Source organism: Dermochelys coriacea, chromosome 10 (genome assembly GCF_009764565.3).
Source record: "Dermochelys coriacea isolate rDerCor1 chromosome 10, rDerCor1.pri.v4, whole genome shotgun sequence".
Classification (NCBI taxonomy): domain Eukaryota; kingdom Metazoa; phylum Chordata; order Testudines; family Dermochelyidae; genus Dermochelys; species Dermochelys coriacea.
Window position 1 is genome coordinate 81,414,825 of NC_050077.1, and position 16,364 is coordinate 81,431,188.

Sequence of the window (16,364 nt, forward strand, 5' to 3'; positions counted from 1 at the left end):
TGAGCCTTGTAGATTTTGAGTATATTTCTGAACTTGTATTATCTCTTCAATGTGTATCTGATTGTGCTCTTTATTTTCATGTAGACTGACAGAGGGTTCAGATCTAACCATATTGCTGAGCTCACCCCTTTTGAAATTACGCTGAGCAGTCACCCTCATAGAGAACCCTTAAAATCCTGCATACTGCAGGATCCATTCTCTAAATGTTACTTAAGCCAGTAGACACAGGCTACTTCAGATTACTCTTAAAATGCCACAGCCACAAAGCTTACATATGCTTACAGCCCTGGCACAGAGTATTTTGACAGCACTTCAGAATTTCAGGCATTGGCTGGCTTGTTTTTGGATGTCTTGGGCTAGTCAATTTTTTTTAAAAAGGGTGCTGGATATATATATCTGGGTGGTACTAACATTTTTCTTGGCTTAACTGTCAAAGCATAAGAGGGAAGAGGGGTTTTTTGGGTGTTTGGTTTTTTTTGACTGCATCCTTTATGCTCAAGTGTGCTGCTTGTGAGTCAATTGGAATTTCCCATGTTTTTTATCAACATTTTAAAAAACAACAACAACAACAAAAAACACCCCAATCGGGATTGCTTTTTGTTGCTGCAGATAGCAACCACCTCACCCAAATGAGTAAGGAGTCTCTAGAAATCGGGCTTCAGTGTATGTTTTTTCCAACAAAGGCAATAGTTATTAAAATGTGCTGCTTGGCTGGTCAGTCTGTAGGATGTCTAATGTGGTGTCTGGTAGCAAAGACTAAACAAGGGCAGCCAAAGCATGTTAACCACAAGTAATCCGTTCGTAGTCTCTGAAGCTGGAGTCGGAAAGTGTAATAACTTGAAATCAAATGAAAGGGACGCAGCCAGGAGTTACAAGATGAACATTTGTTGTTCTTTGGCAAGTGGAGGTTTCAAAAAATATATATCTTTTAAAATTTATTGTGGGGTGTTGAGTTGTGGGTAATTTTTAAAATAAGTGAAATGACACATTGATGATCAAACCTGTCCTATGTCAGTAGTGATGGAAAGCTTGCTGCCATCTACATGCTGTTGGGTGATCTGCCCAAAATGAAGAGTTGGTGGTGGTGACAGGGTAGATGACAATACAAAAACACACAAAAAAAACAAAATAACCCACTTGCTCCCTCAACTGACAGTGTCAGCAGACAGGCCAAGGACTGAATGGCCATGGGAACTGAACTCCCTTCTCCCAGCACTGTAGATGGTCTCTCCAGATCAGAGGAAATGTTTCGGAATGTGAGTGCACCTGGCAAGGAGTCCACTTGAAAGAACTTTATTGGTTCAGAGGTTTAGTTGTCAAGCACACATTTTTAGTGAAAGTTACAAATACCAAGTGATCTCCTATTTCTTGTATTTAAACTTAAAAAAAAAAAACACCCAAACCCAGAATTGGATATGCATATTGTTATCTGGGAGTTTGGTATACTGGAAATCCATTGTCCTCTTCCTCAGTGTTGGCTCTACAAGAGGCTTGACACAGACACTGCAAGTGAAATAACCACATACCATATGGTCAGATGAGTTAGTAATACAGGCCTCAGCTGGTTTCTGTGGTGCAACGCTGCTACTAAAAAAAAAAAAAAAAAAGTATTCCCAAGCCTTTCTGAAAGTTTAGTGGTTATAGAATGTAGTGATAATGAGGAGTGTGCTCACAGTCTCTCTTGCTTTCTCTTTCTGTCTTGCTTTAAGGATGAAGTTAGAGATGTGGCAGCCATAACTGATACATATGGATTAAAATACAGAAATTCTGGCAGATTGTCTCATCTGAGAATCCACTGATGGTGTTGCCTTACAAAAGAATAGTAACTAATCTAAATGTTAGGATCTGAAATAAGAGGCCTTTAATATTTTCTGCTCACCTGCCCTAGCCCAGTACAGACCTTCCTGGCCAGCATCTTTGTAATTTAATGTAATTCTAGAACATCATTAGTTGGTTGAAATTTTCCACAGAAAAATATCGATTTTGATAAAATTTTCCCTACAGGTAGATTCTAAATGAATAGTCAGAATTTCAAAAATTAAATAATTTTTTGCCTTGACTGTCATCTCATCTCAGTTTTTTTGAAACTGAGAAACCTAAACATTCAATTTACAGTTTTTGGATTTTCAGGAGTTTTCCCTCCTCCCTCCATTAAAAATTGTGAGAAAAGGGTGATGGGAAACCCCTTTTCACATTTAATAATTTTTTTTTTTACTGTTTTCCAACTGAAAAACAGAATGGAAAAAAAATTAGGGTTTTTTTTTAACCTTTTCACACCTTCGAGAAACTTCTGTTTTTGACTGGTTTTCAATATTTACTGTGGAAAAGTGAATTTTTTGGACCAGACGTTTCAAATGGCCATTTTCCCCACAAAGTTTGGAGTGGGAAAAATGTTGGGTTTCCAGCAAGCTCTGTGTAGTATAAACAGGAGGAATGCTAGCTGCTCTGAGCATACATTACAAGTACTGTTTCTTGCCTGTTGCAAGAATTTTCAGAAAGGAGCCACCAGTCTCATTCGATCTTGTTGGATAAAGTACTTCACCACATTTCCATGAAATAAGATCGGAGATAAATTCAGTGACTGATCTCACTGCAGGGTGAGTGCTGGGAATAGCATGAAATGATTTGTTATATCAATTCATTTTATTTTTTTGCTTAGATTGATGTAAAGAGCCTGCAGTTGTTCTCTGCAGCTGAGCCAACAGAAATCCTGCTAGAGGTCTAGCTCAGAGATTATGGGAGAATAAGTTGGATGGGTCTCATTCCAGTACTTGGGACATTTATTGACCTCATGATTCAGCATGAGAGGGACTTGGGACAGGAAAAAGCAAGCATCTTGTGTATCAGAGTTTAAATGGATTGGCAGTGCTGTGTGTGGAAGATTGAAGGAGGGTTTACCTGGTTACTACGTATCCTTTATTTAGCTGTTTGCACAGTCCCTGCGGGCACTGTGTGGCTCTAGCATGACTATAACTCCTTACTTGCATGAGCACCAAATCCATAAAAATCAAAATGATATATACAGACCACTTCTAACACAAGAGGTAACTCGCTCTTTCCATGATGGCTTAAAACTTAGGCTAAGCCTTATACGACAATCATAGGGAAGGCAGCATCATTAAACATTCAGCAGCATTTCTTGGAGACTAGTGCATTTCCAACAAGATTCATGAGTGGTGAGTTTGTTGGTTTCTGTCTTTCCTCAAATTGCAAATTAAGCCGGAAATGAAATTTCCGTACATTCTTCAGTGGGGACCCACAGTCCCCTTGAGTCATGACCCAAGCGGAGGTGGTTGCTGAAGGAAAGTACCACAAAAGTATATACAGTCCCACAGGTTGAAGATTCTTCTACAACCCAAGGGCAGCATCACTCTGAAGATACCGCTTGCAGGGCTAAAAACTTGTTTTGCTTTATGAAACTTAATAGACTCTCATTTAGAAATGTTTGCTCTTGGATAAGAGCAAGCGTGGATTTTTTTTAAAGCAAATGAGCATGATCTAATTTACCTTGATTAGCATTGCTATTTGCTATACATTTGTCAGAATGGTTGCAGCACTCACAGATAGGGTCGCAGTCCAAAACTGCTAGTCAGTGAAAATTGTAGACACACGTTTGACACATGGCAATCCCAGTGTGGCAGTTAAATGAGTAATGTAGCAGAAAGAGGCAGAGATGGAAAAGGAACAGCATGTATTATACTTGATGACTCATACAATGGCATGTGAACATGTGAGGAAATGTTCAAAGATTTTTTGCGTTAAGTTTGAAGAAACCTAAGTTTTATGCTCATAAGAACATTATGGAATAAAAATCTCATCAGCTGAGGCCAGGGCCCCTGTAAGTGTGTAAATACTCCATTTTATGGAATTACTTTCTGTTAATTTATGCTCTGAGGGTTACACTCTGATTCCTTTAGGCCTCACTTTCCCTTATGCAGGCAGGCATACACCACCTAGGAGAGCAGAAATGTCAGCCTTAGCTTGGGAAGTAGTTTCCTTTTAATTTGTTCACTGAAGGGAGCATAAGTTGCCCCTCAATAGAAAAAGATAAAAACGGGCTCCCACTCTTCCAAGATTCCTGGATTTGGCTGGGATAAGCTGGGGTCAAGCAGTTTTCACAGAGAGGTCCTTTGCCTTCACATTGCTGCTTGGATTCCTGGCGTGCTGTGACACTTGGACAGCACATCTCCTAAGGAACCAGCAGCAAGTTGTCAGGTGTCCTGAGAACACGTTCCCCTCAATTGTGGAGATAAGTTATTACAGTGCAAGTTATTACAGACTATCTGCAGTAACTGGTGCTGGCTTCTGTGGAAGTGGGAGAAGAGGACGACAATCAGCAGAGTAATAATACCTAGCTCTTATCTAGTGCTTCTCATCCGTACATCTCAAGATGCTGTACAGAAGAGGCCAGTATCATTATCCCCATTTTACAGATGAGGAAACTGAGCACAGAGTGGGGAGAAGTGATTTGCCCAGGTCACCTAGCAGGCCAGTGGCAGAGTTGGGACTAGAACTCAAGTCTCCTGCTCTGGTACTCTATTCTATTAATATGAGACCCACCACTGAGTGGTGGGGATACACGTTAAATGTTCAGGGAAGTAAGGGCGCTATTTACACAATACCTGAAACAGTGAAAGAATGTTGCATCTGTACTGATACTCATTCTGGTTTAGAGAAGTAAAAAATAGGGCTCAGTCCTGCTGTCACTGTAGTCGGTAGGAATTTTGCCACTGATTTCAGTGGAGGCAGGAGCAGTTCCACATGGTGCTGCTGGTGTTTTTGAGATGTGGCTATCCTCACATCTGTATCCCACTTATTGGGATATGTTAACACTTGTATTGTCTTTCTGGTTCAGATAAATGCAAAGATCATTTGAACTGTTCTAGTGTAAAGGCTGCATTTTTGAGTATAGCTGAGTGTGGACTTGAAAAGGATATAGCTGGATAGCAGCTTCATTTTCTCTAAGGAGCTGGCAACAGATGTTTTATATAAGAAATGACACTGAACTTATCTTCTTTGCAAGGAGAGGAGAAGGGGAGCTGGGGCCTGTCTTCGATTGTCAGAGCTGGTCTCTATAACCCTGTGCCTGGAGCACTGAAGAAATACCATAGGGGGGAACGTAGCAGTAGGAGCGGGAAAGATGGTGCTTTCTGATGCTCCTATTAAATCTTCTCCCCAACTAAGGAGCAGCATTTGGGTGTTTTGAAGATATCCTCACTTGCTTAGAATGGGGATGAGGAGATCAAATTACTATCTATTGTTACTGGAATTGACTTTAGCAGGAGTAGAAGAATTTCAATTTCTTTACTCTTACAATCACACCCCTCTTGCATATTTAGTACTGTCCTCTTCAAAATGACTCAGTGCAATAAGATGGTGCCACTAGTTTCAGTTGGGCCCACCAGTTGAATCAAACCACTGCCACAAAACTAAAACCAAAGCCTTTTTATCTGTTAAGGAAAGTAGATTTCCCCTTTACAACTTTCCAGATAAAAGAATGATGAGAAATAAGTATTCCCAGTAACCTTGACACGGATCCCACATACATTTGGTGTAAATCAGGAGTGTCTCCACTGAAGATAGTGGAGCTAGACAGGCTTAAAACTAGGGCCAGTGAGCTCAGAAGCTGGACCAATGGGCCAAAATTTTGCTCAGTTACATCCATGTTACTGAGCACAGAATTTAGCCCCTTGATTTTTACGTAAGGCACAGTAGCTACCTGAAATTAACGTTGTTTTTGTAGTTTGTGAGTTCAGTTTTATAGGTGGTAAAGATGAAGTCAGTTAAGTGTTAGTGGTGGCTATTTGTGATTATTCTGCATGCCAACTGCTTTGGGGTTGATGTAACTTTCTTGCTGCAACCCATTCAAATCTGTCAAGTAATTAAAGCTTGGTTGTTAAATAAACACAGACAGTGGAGCTGAATAATATTCTTAAATGTTCCTTTTCTTCAAAGGACTTCTCTGATTTCTTTTCTATTTTGTTTTGTGCAGATCTGCAGCCTGTTACCTACTGCGAGCCAGCTTTCTGGTGCTCTATATCCTACTATGAACTCAACCAGAGAGTAGGGGAGACATTCCATGCTTCACAGCCTTCTATGACCGTGGATGGCTTCACCGACCCTTCTAACTCAGAACGCTTCTGTCTTGGCTTATTGTCTAATGTGAACAGAAACGCAGCCGTGGAGCTCACAAGACGACACATTGGTAATGCCTATTTTCTTGTTGTTGTTACCATCTATTGAATGGGAGGGGAAGGTGTAGAGGGTTGGATACAGAGTGCTGAAGATTAAAGTCAGCCATCTGTGTAACTTGATCAGTTTTAGTTAAGTATCTTCATTATTTTAACATATTAAAATTCCATAATATAAAAGTAAAATTAATGTTACAACAGTAAAATAAAAAGATGTTTTATAATGGATTTATTATACATGATAGAAGCTGAATTGTATCCATCGGTAAGAAATTTATTTCTAAATTTTATGAGATCTCTTGTGTTTTTTACTCTTTCCTGCCTATTCCCTCATGAATAGAAAGCAGTGGCTTGATCCAAATTTCACTGGAATTAATGAAAGACTGCCATTGATTCAGTGGGCCCTATCTAGGTTTTTATAAGATAATCCATCACCTACACACACTTTAAACCAGTAGAACTCTATTTCCTTCAGTGGAGCTATTCCTGATTTACACCATGGAAAGCAAGAGGAGATTCAGGTCCTGACAGTGCTGTACATTAAATAGCAAGTTAGGGCCCAGTTCTGTCCTTGGTTAAACTGGTGTAAAAGTTAGTGGAGTTTTCCCCATTTACACTGGTGAGGGCAGTATTAGGCCCTTTCTATGTGACTTAATGGTACAAGTTAGTTTCCCTACCTCCTGCCAAAAAAGCAAACCCTCTTCAACCAGATTTTATTCTTCTTTGTATCCTTCTCTGGGGCAGAACCAGTGGCTCCTTCACTTAGCAGATGTTTAATTTTTTCATTACTAAAATGGTTCCTGATGTGAGAAATCCCAAGAATCTCAAGTTAATCCTTAAATTCAGCAGGTTACATATGCTTAAAGCAAGACTGAATGCAAAGTTCCCACACTAGCAGTATAAAGCACAGCAGAAGTTTATCAGAGTTGCATAGACTAATACCTGAAATTTAGGATTTTTCAACTCAGATTGTATTTATTATATTCATTTATGTATTTCCCATGGGAATTAAAGTGTTTTATATCGGGATATAGTGAATGTCATCTCAGGCTAAACATAATGGTAGAGAAGCCTTATATAATTTTATTCTAAATCAATTAAAATAGTGCCATGCATCTGTGGTGACTCTAGGAGGAGGTTGAAAACCATATGTTGAACTGATGAAATGTTCATATGGAGAATATCGGAGTGACTAAAGGAGGCATTTCTCAAAGTGCCAGATTTGTGCAGTGCATGCTGCAAAGGACAGTGGGGCTGGAGAATGTGCTTCTGGCTTCATAAATTGCTCTTCCACTTCACTCATCTTTCTCAGCTTGAAGTCCTTACAGAAGTTTGTTGTTCCCAACAGCCACTGAAAACAAAATTACTATGTTTTTTCCATCATCACTGACCTTGCTTGATTTCTCCCTTTTTGATTCAGAAGTAAACCAGATTTCTAAAAACTCTTCTTCCAAGAGTTTGAGGTTTTGAAGATGATAAATGTTTTCTGCATGCTTCATTGCTGACTGACTAAACTGAAACTGTGCCATGTGTTTTCTAGGAAGAGGAGTAAGGCTGTACTACATTGGAGGAGAGGTGTTTGCCGAGTGCCTTAGCGACAGTGCCATTTTTGTCCAATCTCCTAATTGTAACCAACGCTACGGCTGGCACCCGGCAACTGTTTGCAAGATTCCACCAGGTAACCAAGCCTGGCCTTACTCACTTATGCTGTATGTACTATCCTATGTAACATTTACATGTGAAGAATGGGAGCTCTGCATAGAGAAGTTGAGCTATTCAACAAAATGAACTGGATTTGATGAATACTATTTGTTTGTAGTAATCAGAAACCTAAAACCTATTTTATGCCATCTCCACAACTTCAGCAGTGTTCCTTGATAGCATGAAGGGTAAAGTTACTGTTATGAGAATTTGTACTGTATATCCAGCCATCACCAGTGTCCAGGTTCATAAAGGTAAATGTGTAAGGTAGCTTAAATAGATTCTGATTCATTTATGCAGGAACACAGTCGGGCTCCTAGTCTGGATGTGCTTTGCAAACTATTGGTACTACACAAATAAGTAATACAATAGCAGTAGTAAATGTTTTTAAACCTTTTGCTGAATGAATGTATGAAGAAAATCCTTTTAATTTAGATGCATCTATGTTATGCTCTGTTATTTTCCTACTTCTATTTTATGTTCTTCTTCTAGGGAAACCACACATGAGGCAATTTCATTGTCTTGGTTGTAATACTTGTATCTATCTAAAACCTACTGAAAAGTCACAGGGGATTTTAATAGGCTTTACTTAGAAAATAAAAATACATTTATAAACCTTGTCAGATATACATGGATGGGTTGCGTTAGTTAAGTCGGGGTGTGAGCATATTAAGCTCTTTCAAAAATAATTCTATGGCAAAAGTATCTAGAAAATAATATTTGGGAATAATGAGCAAGTCCACCCTTGAGATAGGGTTTTTGTTGGAGGGTTCACACACTTGATGTGGCTTTGGGCCCATCCATGGCCTCAGTTTCCCTTCTCAGATAGTTCACCAGTAGCGTCCAGTGCTTTTAGGTTGCTGAGGTGACTTAACCCTCTGGCTAAATCACAAGAGTCCACTAGAATCATAGAATATCATCCCAGCCAGGGCTTTGGCAAGCCTGACCATAAAAACCTCTAAGGAGATTCCACCACCTCCCTAGGTAACCCATTCCAGTGCTTCACCACCCTCCTAGTGGAAAAGTTTTTCCTAATATCCAACCTTAACCTCCCCCACTGCAACTTGAGACCGTTACTCCCTTGTTCTGTCACAAGCTCCAAAATTAATTAAGTCCATAAGCAAACACAACCCAATCTTCTGCTCCAGGCTTGTGCCTAGCACAGACCTTCCTCTGCAGGTCTGCACTCCTCCACCACAGTCTTTAGCCCTCCTCTTGGGCTCAGCGTCCATCCTTTTCTGACCTCCAAACAGCCTCAGAGAGTTGCAGCATAGGGGGAACCCATGCCCGCTACATGCTATGGGTTTCCAGCCCATGAACCCTAAACAACTGGGCAATCTGCCCGTAATACAAACTGCCCTGTCTTTCCTTTCCAGTACCTCTTTGTATGTACTTTGCCTGGCTTCCTCACTGGCCTTTTCCTGGCTCTTCTCTCGCTTTTTAATGGAGCATCCCCCCACCCCCAGATCTGCTCTCCCTGAAGCTTCTCCTCTTACTGAACACAAGCTGCCATACATCTTTGAGCAAGATTTATTCTAGGATGGCCTGTTCTTTGATTTTTCCCAGCGGAACTCTTACAGACCCAAATAATGGGTAGCCAGGTACTGTAGCCGCTGGACCCCTACATGGGGACAACATGCTCCTAGCAAAAATGGTTTGATCCCCAAACAGATGACACTATCAGTTTATGGTCAGGGTCACAAAGCATGCTCAGGCATGATTTTTTTTTTTTTTAAGCACTTATAATTCGTCTTGATCCAAGCATTTGTTTTTCAAACTTGGACATACTCCCAAATGAACACTAGTCATGTGCCAAATTTCTAAGTCCAGCAGTTTTTAAGTTTTCTGGGTTAAAAAAAAGTGTGGCAATTTTTTACACTGGGAAACTTGTTGTTTTTCAACTACCCAGAACTCAAAACCCGCTGAATGGATTCTTCTTTAGCTTTCAGCTGGGACCAATCATGGAAAATTTCAATTTGAAAGGGGAAATCCTTGGAACGTTATGAACAAGTGAAAAGAGTGTTATAACTGAAACAGTTCCGCATTCTTAACTATAGTACTTGCTACCAAACTATATAGTGTAGTCCTGACATCTGACTTTTGACAGCAAGAGCTATTTTGGCAACTGGCTCTCTAAGGATGAGGTGGTGATGACTTCTGCTAACGGATACCATCTAAATTCAACTTTTATGGTTTCTTTTGTTTTTAGCTTGTACATTTCTACTAATTCCTTAATTACAGTGGGAGAAAAATTAGCAAATATTAGGAGTTGAGGTTGTAATCAAGATTTGCATTGTAATGCATGGGAGATGAATGTGCTTTGTGTAGTGCACCTTCTTTATCCTTTGGAGATAAAGGAAGGAAGTGCCATGTGGTGACGCAATCTGTTTTAGTCAACATAAACATGCTGAGGGGGCAGTAGGGTTCAGCATTGTGGTCCATAACTTTGTATTTCCTTACTTTTTTTAGGGCTTGAATTGTGGGGGTGTTGCATTTATAACCAAACTTAATTTCTTTTAGACGTTTGCTTCTTATTTATACAATCTGTCCATAATGTAATATGGTTTGGGGATGGGGAGAGCAGAGTTAAGTGCGTTTCTTTCCTTAGGCAGAAAGAAAGGGGATTTCTTAATTTAGTTACATTTAATGCCATGTTGTCATGTTCCTGACAGGGTGCAACTTGAAGATTTTTAACAACCAGGAATTTGCAGCCCTCTTGGCTCAGTCTGTGAATCAGGGTTTCGAGGCTGTGTATCAGCTGACCAGAATGTGCACAATCCGAATGAGCTTTGTCAAGGGCTGGGGAGCTGAATACAGGTCAGATCTTTTGTCGTCATCTTTCAGTAGACGGCACATTTATGCTTATTACCACAAATCATGCATGCTGCAGTCCTTGACTTTGGGACTCGGAGTGCTCAGCAAGGTCTTTATATGCTGCTTTTAGAGTAGGAGACTAAGCCAGCAGTAGTTTTATTGAAGCGGATAGCATGCATTTCTTAGGGATGTGTTTTTCAAATGCTTTAATTTTGTTTCCATAACTGGAGAAATGAAAGGAAAAAGCAGATCAATCCAATATAGTATAAGCTGCACCATTCCTCACTGGGGGGATGTGTATCTGGTTACAGTGTTTGACAGTACAGGATCTCTAACTGGAGCTTAACTGTAGGTGAATCCAGATGGACATTGTAAGAAAAACTATAAGTTATTTATTTCTTGAAGTTAGATTTAAATTTGATGGCTGGCGTTTCTACTGAGCAGAATCATTGTGAGCATTTATTAGTGGATTAGGTTTAGCCTTAACATTTCTCTTATCAGGGACTTGTGGGATTAAATTGAAAGCAGATGGTCTTGGAAATTTACATTTTAAGATATTGGTTAGGATCGTTGAAAAATTTACTGTAAAATCTAATTCTTCGTGCCCCATTCTCATTGCCTGCCACGTGGCAGCAGCAGTTTAAATGTCCTTGTAATTACTGATCTGCCTTGCATAACTTAAAGGAGTATTGAGAGGACAAATTAATAATGACCACTGTAATTAGGACATACAATGTGGTGTTTCCCAATACTACAGTACTCGTACAGAAAGCACAGGTTAAAAATAAATGCCAGAGCTTATACTGCCATCCTGAGTAGCATTGCATTTATCAGGCAAACAGAGCTTATAAATGCTCCATAAGTCACAAAGGGAGGAAAGGCAATATTTGCTAATGCCAAATGGGGGAAATGAAATTTGTCAGAAAATAAAGATTGTTTTGTGACAGAACAACATGCAAAGGATTAAAACAAGATCTGCTCTTAAAAATAATTATTTGATGGTGTTCCTTTAAATCTACAACCTTATTTAAAGATTCTGTGGTGATATTTACTATCTCATGATATGATATGCTTGCAGACACGCCTGGCTGGTGGTTCTTTACAGTCTCCTGCAGCAGAAGGGGTTGGGTGGTGGTGGGGGGTGGGGTGATGCTATAGTATCAGCTGGAGCCCAGGCCTCTCACGTTTCTCTCTTCCTTCATCTCTCCAGATGTTTGGAGTCCATTTTGTTTTTAAATCTTCTGCACCCAGGCCAGACCATTTCAGCTATGGCTCCTGGCCATGGTCATTAATGAAATCCAGATGAGCATGACTTACTGGAAGTCGGCTATCTCATTGGAGTATTGTAGTCAGTGAAACTCTATGCTTGCATTTACTGTAGCAAAGCCCAACATTTGCTTCCGTGCCACGAGAAATTACATCTAATTGTCTTTGTCATAGCACAGTTATTTGTTGAACTGATTCATATGAAAAGCTCATTGAAAGCTGCATCCAGAGCATTGTTTTAGTAATCTGTGCTTTAGCTGCTTAACCAGTTGAGCAATCTGTTGGCAGGATGTTTGAGTGTTTTTGTGTTCCAGCGATCAGGGGGGCAATTGCATAAGAAGGCCATGACACACAGGCTCTTCTCTGACAGCAGAGCCTAACACAGACAAGCCAACAAGCAACAGAAGGCCTCCCTGGTCTAACTTACTGAAATCCATCTTCAAGCTGACATGCTGTCAGTGAAGTCTGATTGTCTTGATAGTGTCAGAATACAGCATTATGTTATAGACTTGGATGGGGGGAAACAGCATGCTAAAGAATAGATTTGTATGTAATGGTGCTGAGCCATTTGTTGGCATGCCCTTTTTAGCCAGTGTTTGAGGAGCGGACAAATGTTCCATTTTAATTTCAGTGAGTGTTTTAATTTCATGCTGGCCATGAAGAGGATGTATGCTTCACTGAAACGTCAGAATGAACAAGGAGTTGCTCCACTCTCCCTTGCAATCCTTCTGTCCAGGTGGCTCAGGAGACCTCCATTAGTAAAAAAGACTCACCTTGGGCCACTGCACAGGGTAAACCCTGCCAATACACCCACTCTTGTGGTGACAAACAGTATGCTGCCAACTCTGGTCAGCCATGCCTGAATTGGAAATGGGTGTGGTGCCTTCCAGGCAGTGTCTCCATTTTAAGACCAGAGGGTAATGGATATACATTCATAGATGGAATAGGTTGCAGCTCTCGCTCATGTAGGCAGCTAAGAAAGGGCCTCCTCACTGTTGTTCTGCAGCTCAAATAGCTGTTGCATGACGCATCTAGCAGCCCCTCGGAGATTACCCCAACACCAGCTAGGGTCTTGATTCAGCAGCAGCTTTTCCCAAGGCCACTGAGGCTTTGATTTCTTCCTCTTAAATGATCAACGCTTAAAACTCTGAGGATCGGTTCTAAGCTGAGAAATAGAGTATGCCTATCTCCAGCCTCTCCCTCTTCTTCCTCCTTTTCTGCAACAGCTGCACCTGCCTCCTGGCCCCAGAACAAGCCCCCTAAGCCTTCCCTTGGTGCAAAGCTGAAATCCAACTTTATACTCTCAAGCAGGAGGAGAGATTCCCCCCACGCTGTCCCTTGGCCTTCCTCTCCCTGCTCCATGGCCCTCAAGCCTTGTGGAGGCACATCACCTGCTCCAGTTTGGCCTGATGGGGAAAGACTTAGTAGGAGGGCAGGTTGAGGAGGAAGGGGAGGCAGGACAGGATAGAAGTTCCACTAGCAACAGCTCTGGCTAAGCCTCCTCCATCCACCCACTACAGTTTCCACCTCTCTGCTCTTGAATTGTTCAGGAGATGCGGGTTAGTGGCAGCCTATAGGTTAATGATGTGTTTCTGAAATACCTACTGGCCTAGCGAGGTGTGCGTGTGTAATAAAAATTTATTTGTACAGTGCCTGGCAGTTCTGCTTCTTAGCTGCTCCTTTTATTCGGTTGGTCAAATCCAAACTTTTCTCCTCCCCGCAACAGCCTTGGAAACAGCATAACTGCACCAATTATTGCACCTACAGGGAGTCTGAGCTTGTGGAGTGGGGAAGGGTGGGAAATGCAGAGATCCAATGCATGGGTCTGAACCCCCTCTGCACACTGCCGAGCTGTTCTCTGGAGGCCCTGCTGTGCAGACCAAGCCACGCTTTCAGAGTGATTGTAGATGTCATCTGGATGATGGGATGAGATCCCCATAAATCTTTCAAAAATTCTGCCATATCTGAATTTCAACCAGCTGCTAAAACCCAATTCTTTGGTTGAGTATCCTGATTTTTATTTTTATTTTTAAATTACGCACACAGTGAAGTGTTCGATCCAATCTAATTATGAGAGACAAGGTCTGTGAAAGGCATTTAGACAGTAGTCTTCCTTTCTATCTAAAGGATCAAATGTTGCCTCCTTTCAGAAATCTTTAAGTAGTAAGTAGATGCTATTGCAATTATCTCCTGCCATAGTCATAAAGCATATGGAAGGGGGAAAGGATTTTGGGGGTTTTTAATTTTTTTGTAAAAACAATTTGGCAGCATATGCACAAAACATGTTGTAGAGAAGAAAGACATTCCTTTGGGGTAACATGCAGGGCTATTGTCTAAGCAGGAAAGAATGTTTTAGTAGCTTTAAAATCTCTTCATATTTTTAAAGTTCTATAAGTCACATTTCTGTTCTGTTCTGTTTTTTTTTTTTTATTCTTCTAGGCGGCAGACTGTGACCAGTACCCCCTGTTGGATTGAACTGCATCTTAATGGCCCTTTGCAATGGCTAGACAAGGTCCTTACACAAATGGGTTCCCCAAGCATTCGTTGTTCCAGTGTATCTTAAGGAAACATCTCCTTGGGGGGCAAAACAAGGACTCTGGAAAATGGAATCAGTTTAACCCTTCGCAAAAAGCATAATAAATAAATTCTCCATAGTATTCACATGATCAGAAAAAACATCAATTGCAAAAACAAGAGGTTGTTTTTAAATGAAGTGCTCATTTTAAGCCACTTCCCTGAAACTGTTAGCACATATTATGGGCTATTGGAGTAAGAATTTGAAGCTGATGTTTTTCATGCTAAGAACACGGACTTCCGTTTTAGTGGAGTGAAGCAAACATTCTGCATTTAAATCCTTGTAGTGCCTATGTTGCCTCTGCTATGTACAGCTCCGAGCATAGGGAAGCTGCTTTCATCAGGTGCTCACTGGGTTGGGGGAGGTTTTCTCTTTGTGTTACAGAACTTCAGCCCAATGCAACGTAGCATCTCTGTAAAGCAGATACCATTGAACGTTGCTGCTAAGCCGTGCTTCTGCGTTGCTCTTCGACAGCCTGACGGGCATGTGTCTGCCCTTCTGAATGGGCCAACCACAGCAGAGGGGCAGAGGTGTTAAATAAAAACAACACATTCACAAAAGAGATCCCTCCAACAAAGCACTGAGGAGTCCTCCAGAAAGTGTTTTTCCCTTGTAGACAGCGGACAATGAGGCAGGCCTGGCTTTGTGCGTGAGATGTATAGTTAATATCACCGGAATCTTGGAGACTGGATTTACGTGAAGCAAAAGACCAATGTTAAGGTTTGTTTTAATGTCGCTGCAGTGATATTGATTGGCTAGGGCAGCTCTCAGAAAAGTGTTTGTAACTCATTGCAATGAGCTCTTACCACATCTGGATGAGTTAAGCCTTCCTTGCTTGGTAGTCCATCTGCATTAATTACATGAACTTCTGTATTGTATCCTCTCGATATGTTGAATGGTATCTTACATTTTTTTTAAATGTTATGGGCTTAGTGAACTTAGTGGTGGGCCCTAGAGAGGAGAGCTATCCCGTCCTTGCTGCCACATTCAGAAAGAGCACATGGGCGTAACCTGATTTAGAGCATACAGTGCCATCGCATATCACTCTACAAATTTAGCTATAATATCTCAGATACAGAAATACTCTCTGTAGTTAAAAACTATGGTCAAGGTGTTTTGTTGCCTGTTAGAGGAAAGTACAAGGGGAGACTGTTTTTTACATGTATTATAAAATACTTTTAAAAAAAAAAAAAATCCTCACTTGACAGTTATAATGGTGGTAGTTCCCAGTAATGACTGTCATGGCAAGCAGAAATAACTTCCACAACTGGAAAAAACAAACAAACCCACACTGCTTGTTACAAGCTAAAATTTGCCGTACACATTTCTTAACTACTTCTTTGCCACTCGATCATCTGTTTTGCTTTGTTCCTGTTAAATATCATACATGTTTGTGCCAAAATGTCAGGGGAAAAAAGCCAACCACATTCAGAATTTCCTATGGAAATCTGATGTGGAAAGTGAATTACAAATCTATGTCTGACTCTGGGAAGTAGAGAATGCTCTTTGCAGTGCTTTGTGATAAATAAAGCCTCAATCCTGCAAGCACTTATGCACACGATTAACTTTTAGACATGTGAGTAGTTCCTTTGAACTCCATGTGACGAATCTTGTGTGTGTGCATTTGCAGAATCATGGCCTAAGTCTCATAACTGGGCAGGGAGCTTTTGATACCATTTCACAGATGCATTTCAGGTGTCTGCATGTGTCTGGTCTGTCTAGGTACTAAGGCTTTTATTACATACTTATTCCCTTGGTACCCATTTATGTACTGGCCAAAATAATTTGTTTACAAAATCACATTTTTGTATTTGGAG

The 16,364-nt window shown here is 40.8% G+C and overlaps 1 protein-coding gene across 1 annotated transcript in view; it reads left to right on the forward strand.

Moving 5' to 3' along the window:
* The window catches only part of SMAD3 (SMAD family member 3), a 99,290-nt gene extending 83,220 nt beyond the window's left edge, over window positions 1–16,070 (forward strand). The window contains exons 6-9 of the mRNA XM_038419588.2: window positions 5,993–6,205; window positions 7,732–7,869; window positions 10,565–10,709; window positions 14,412–16,070. Of these exons, the coding sequence (XP_038275516.1) occupies window positions 5,993–6,205; window positions 7,732–7,869; window positions 10,565–10,709; window positions 14,412–14,535 (620 nt within the window). The 3' untranslated portion in view covers window positions 14,536–16,070. The remainder of the gene's footprint in view (window positions 1–5,992; window positions 6,206–7,731; window positions 7,870–10,564; window positions 10,710–14,411) is intronic.
* Window positions 16,071–16,364: the final 294 nt, after the last annotated feature.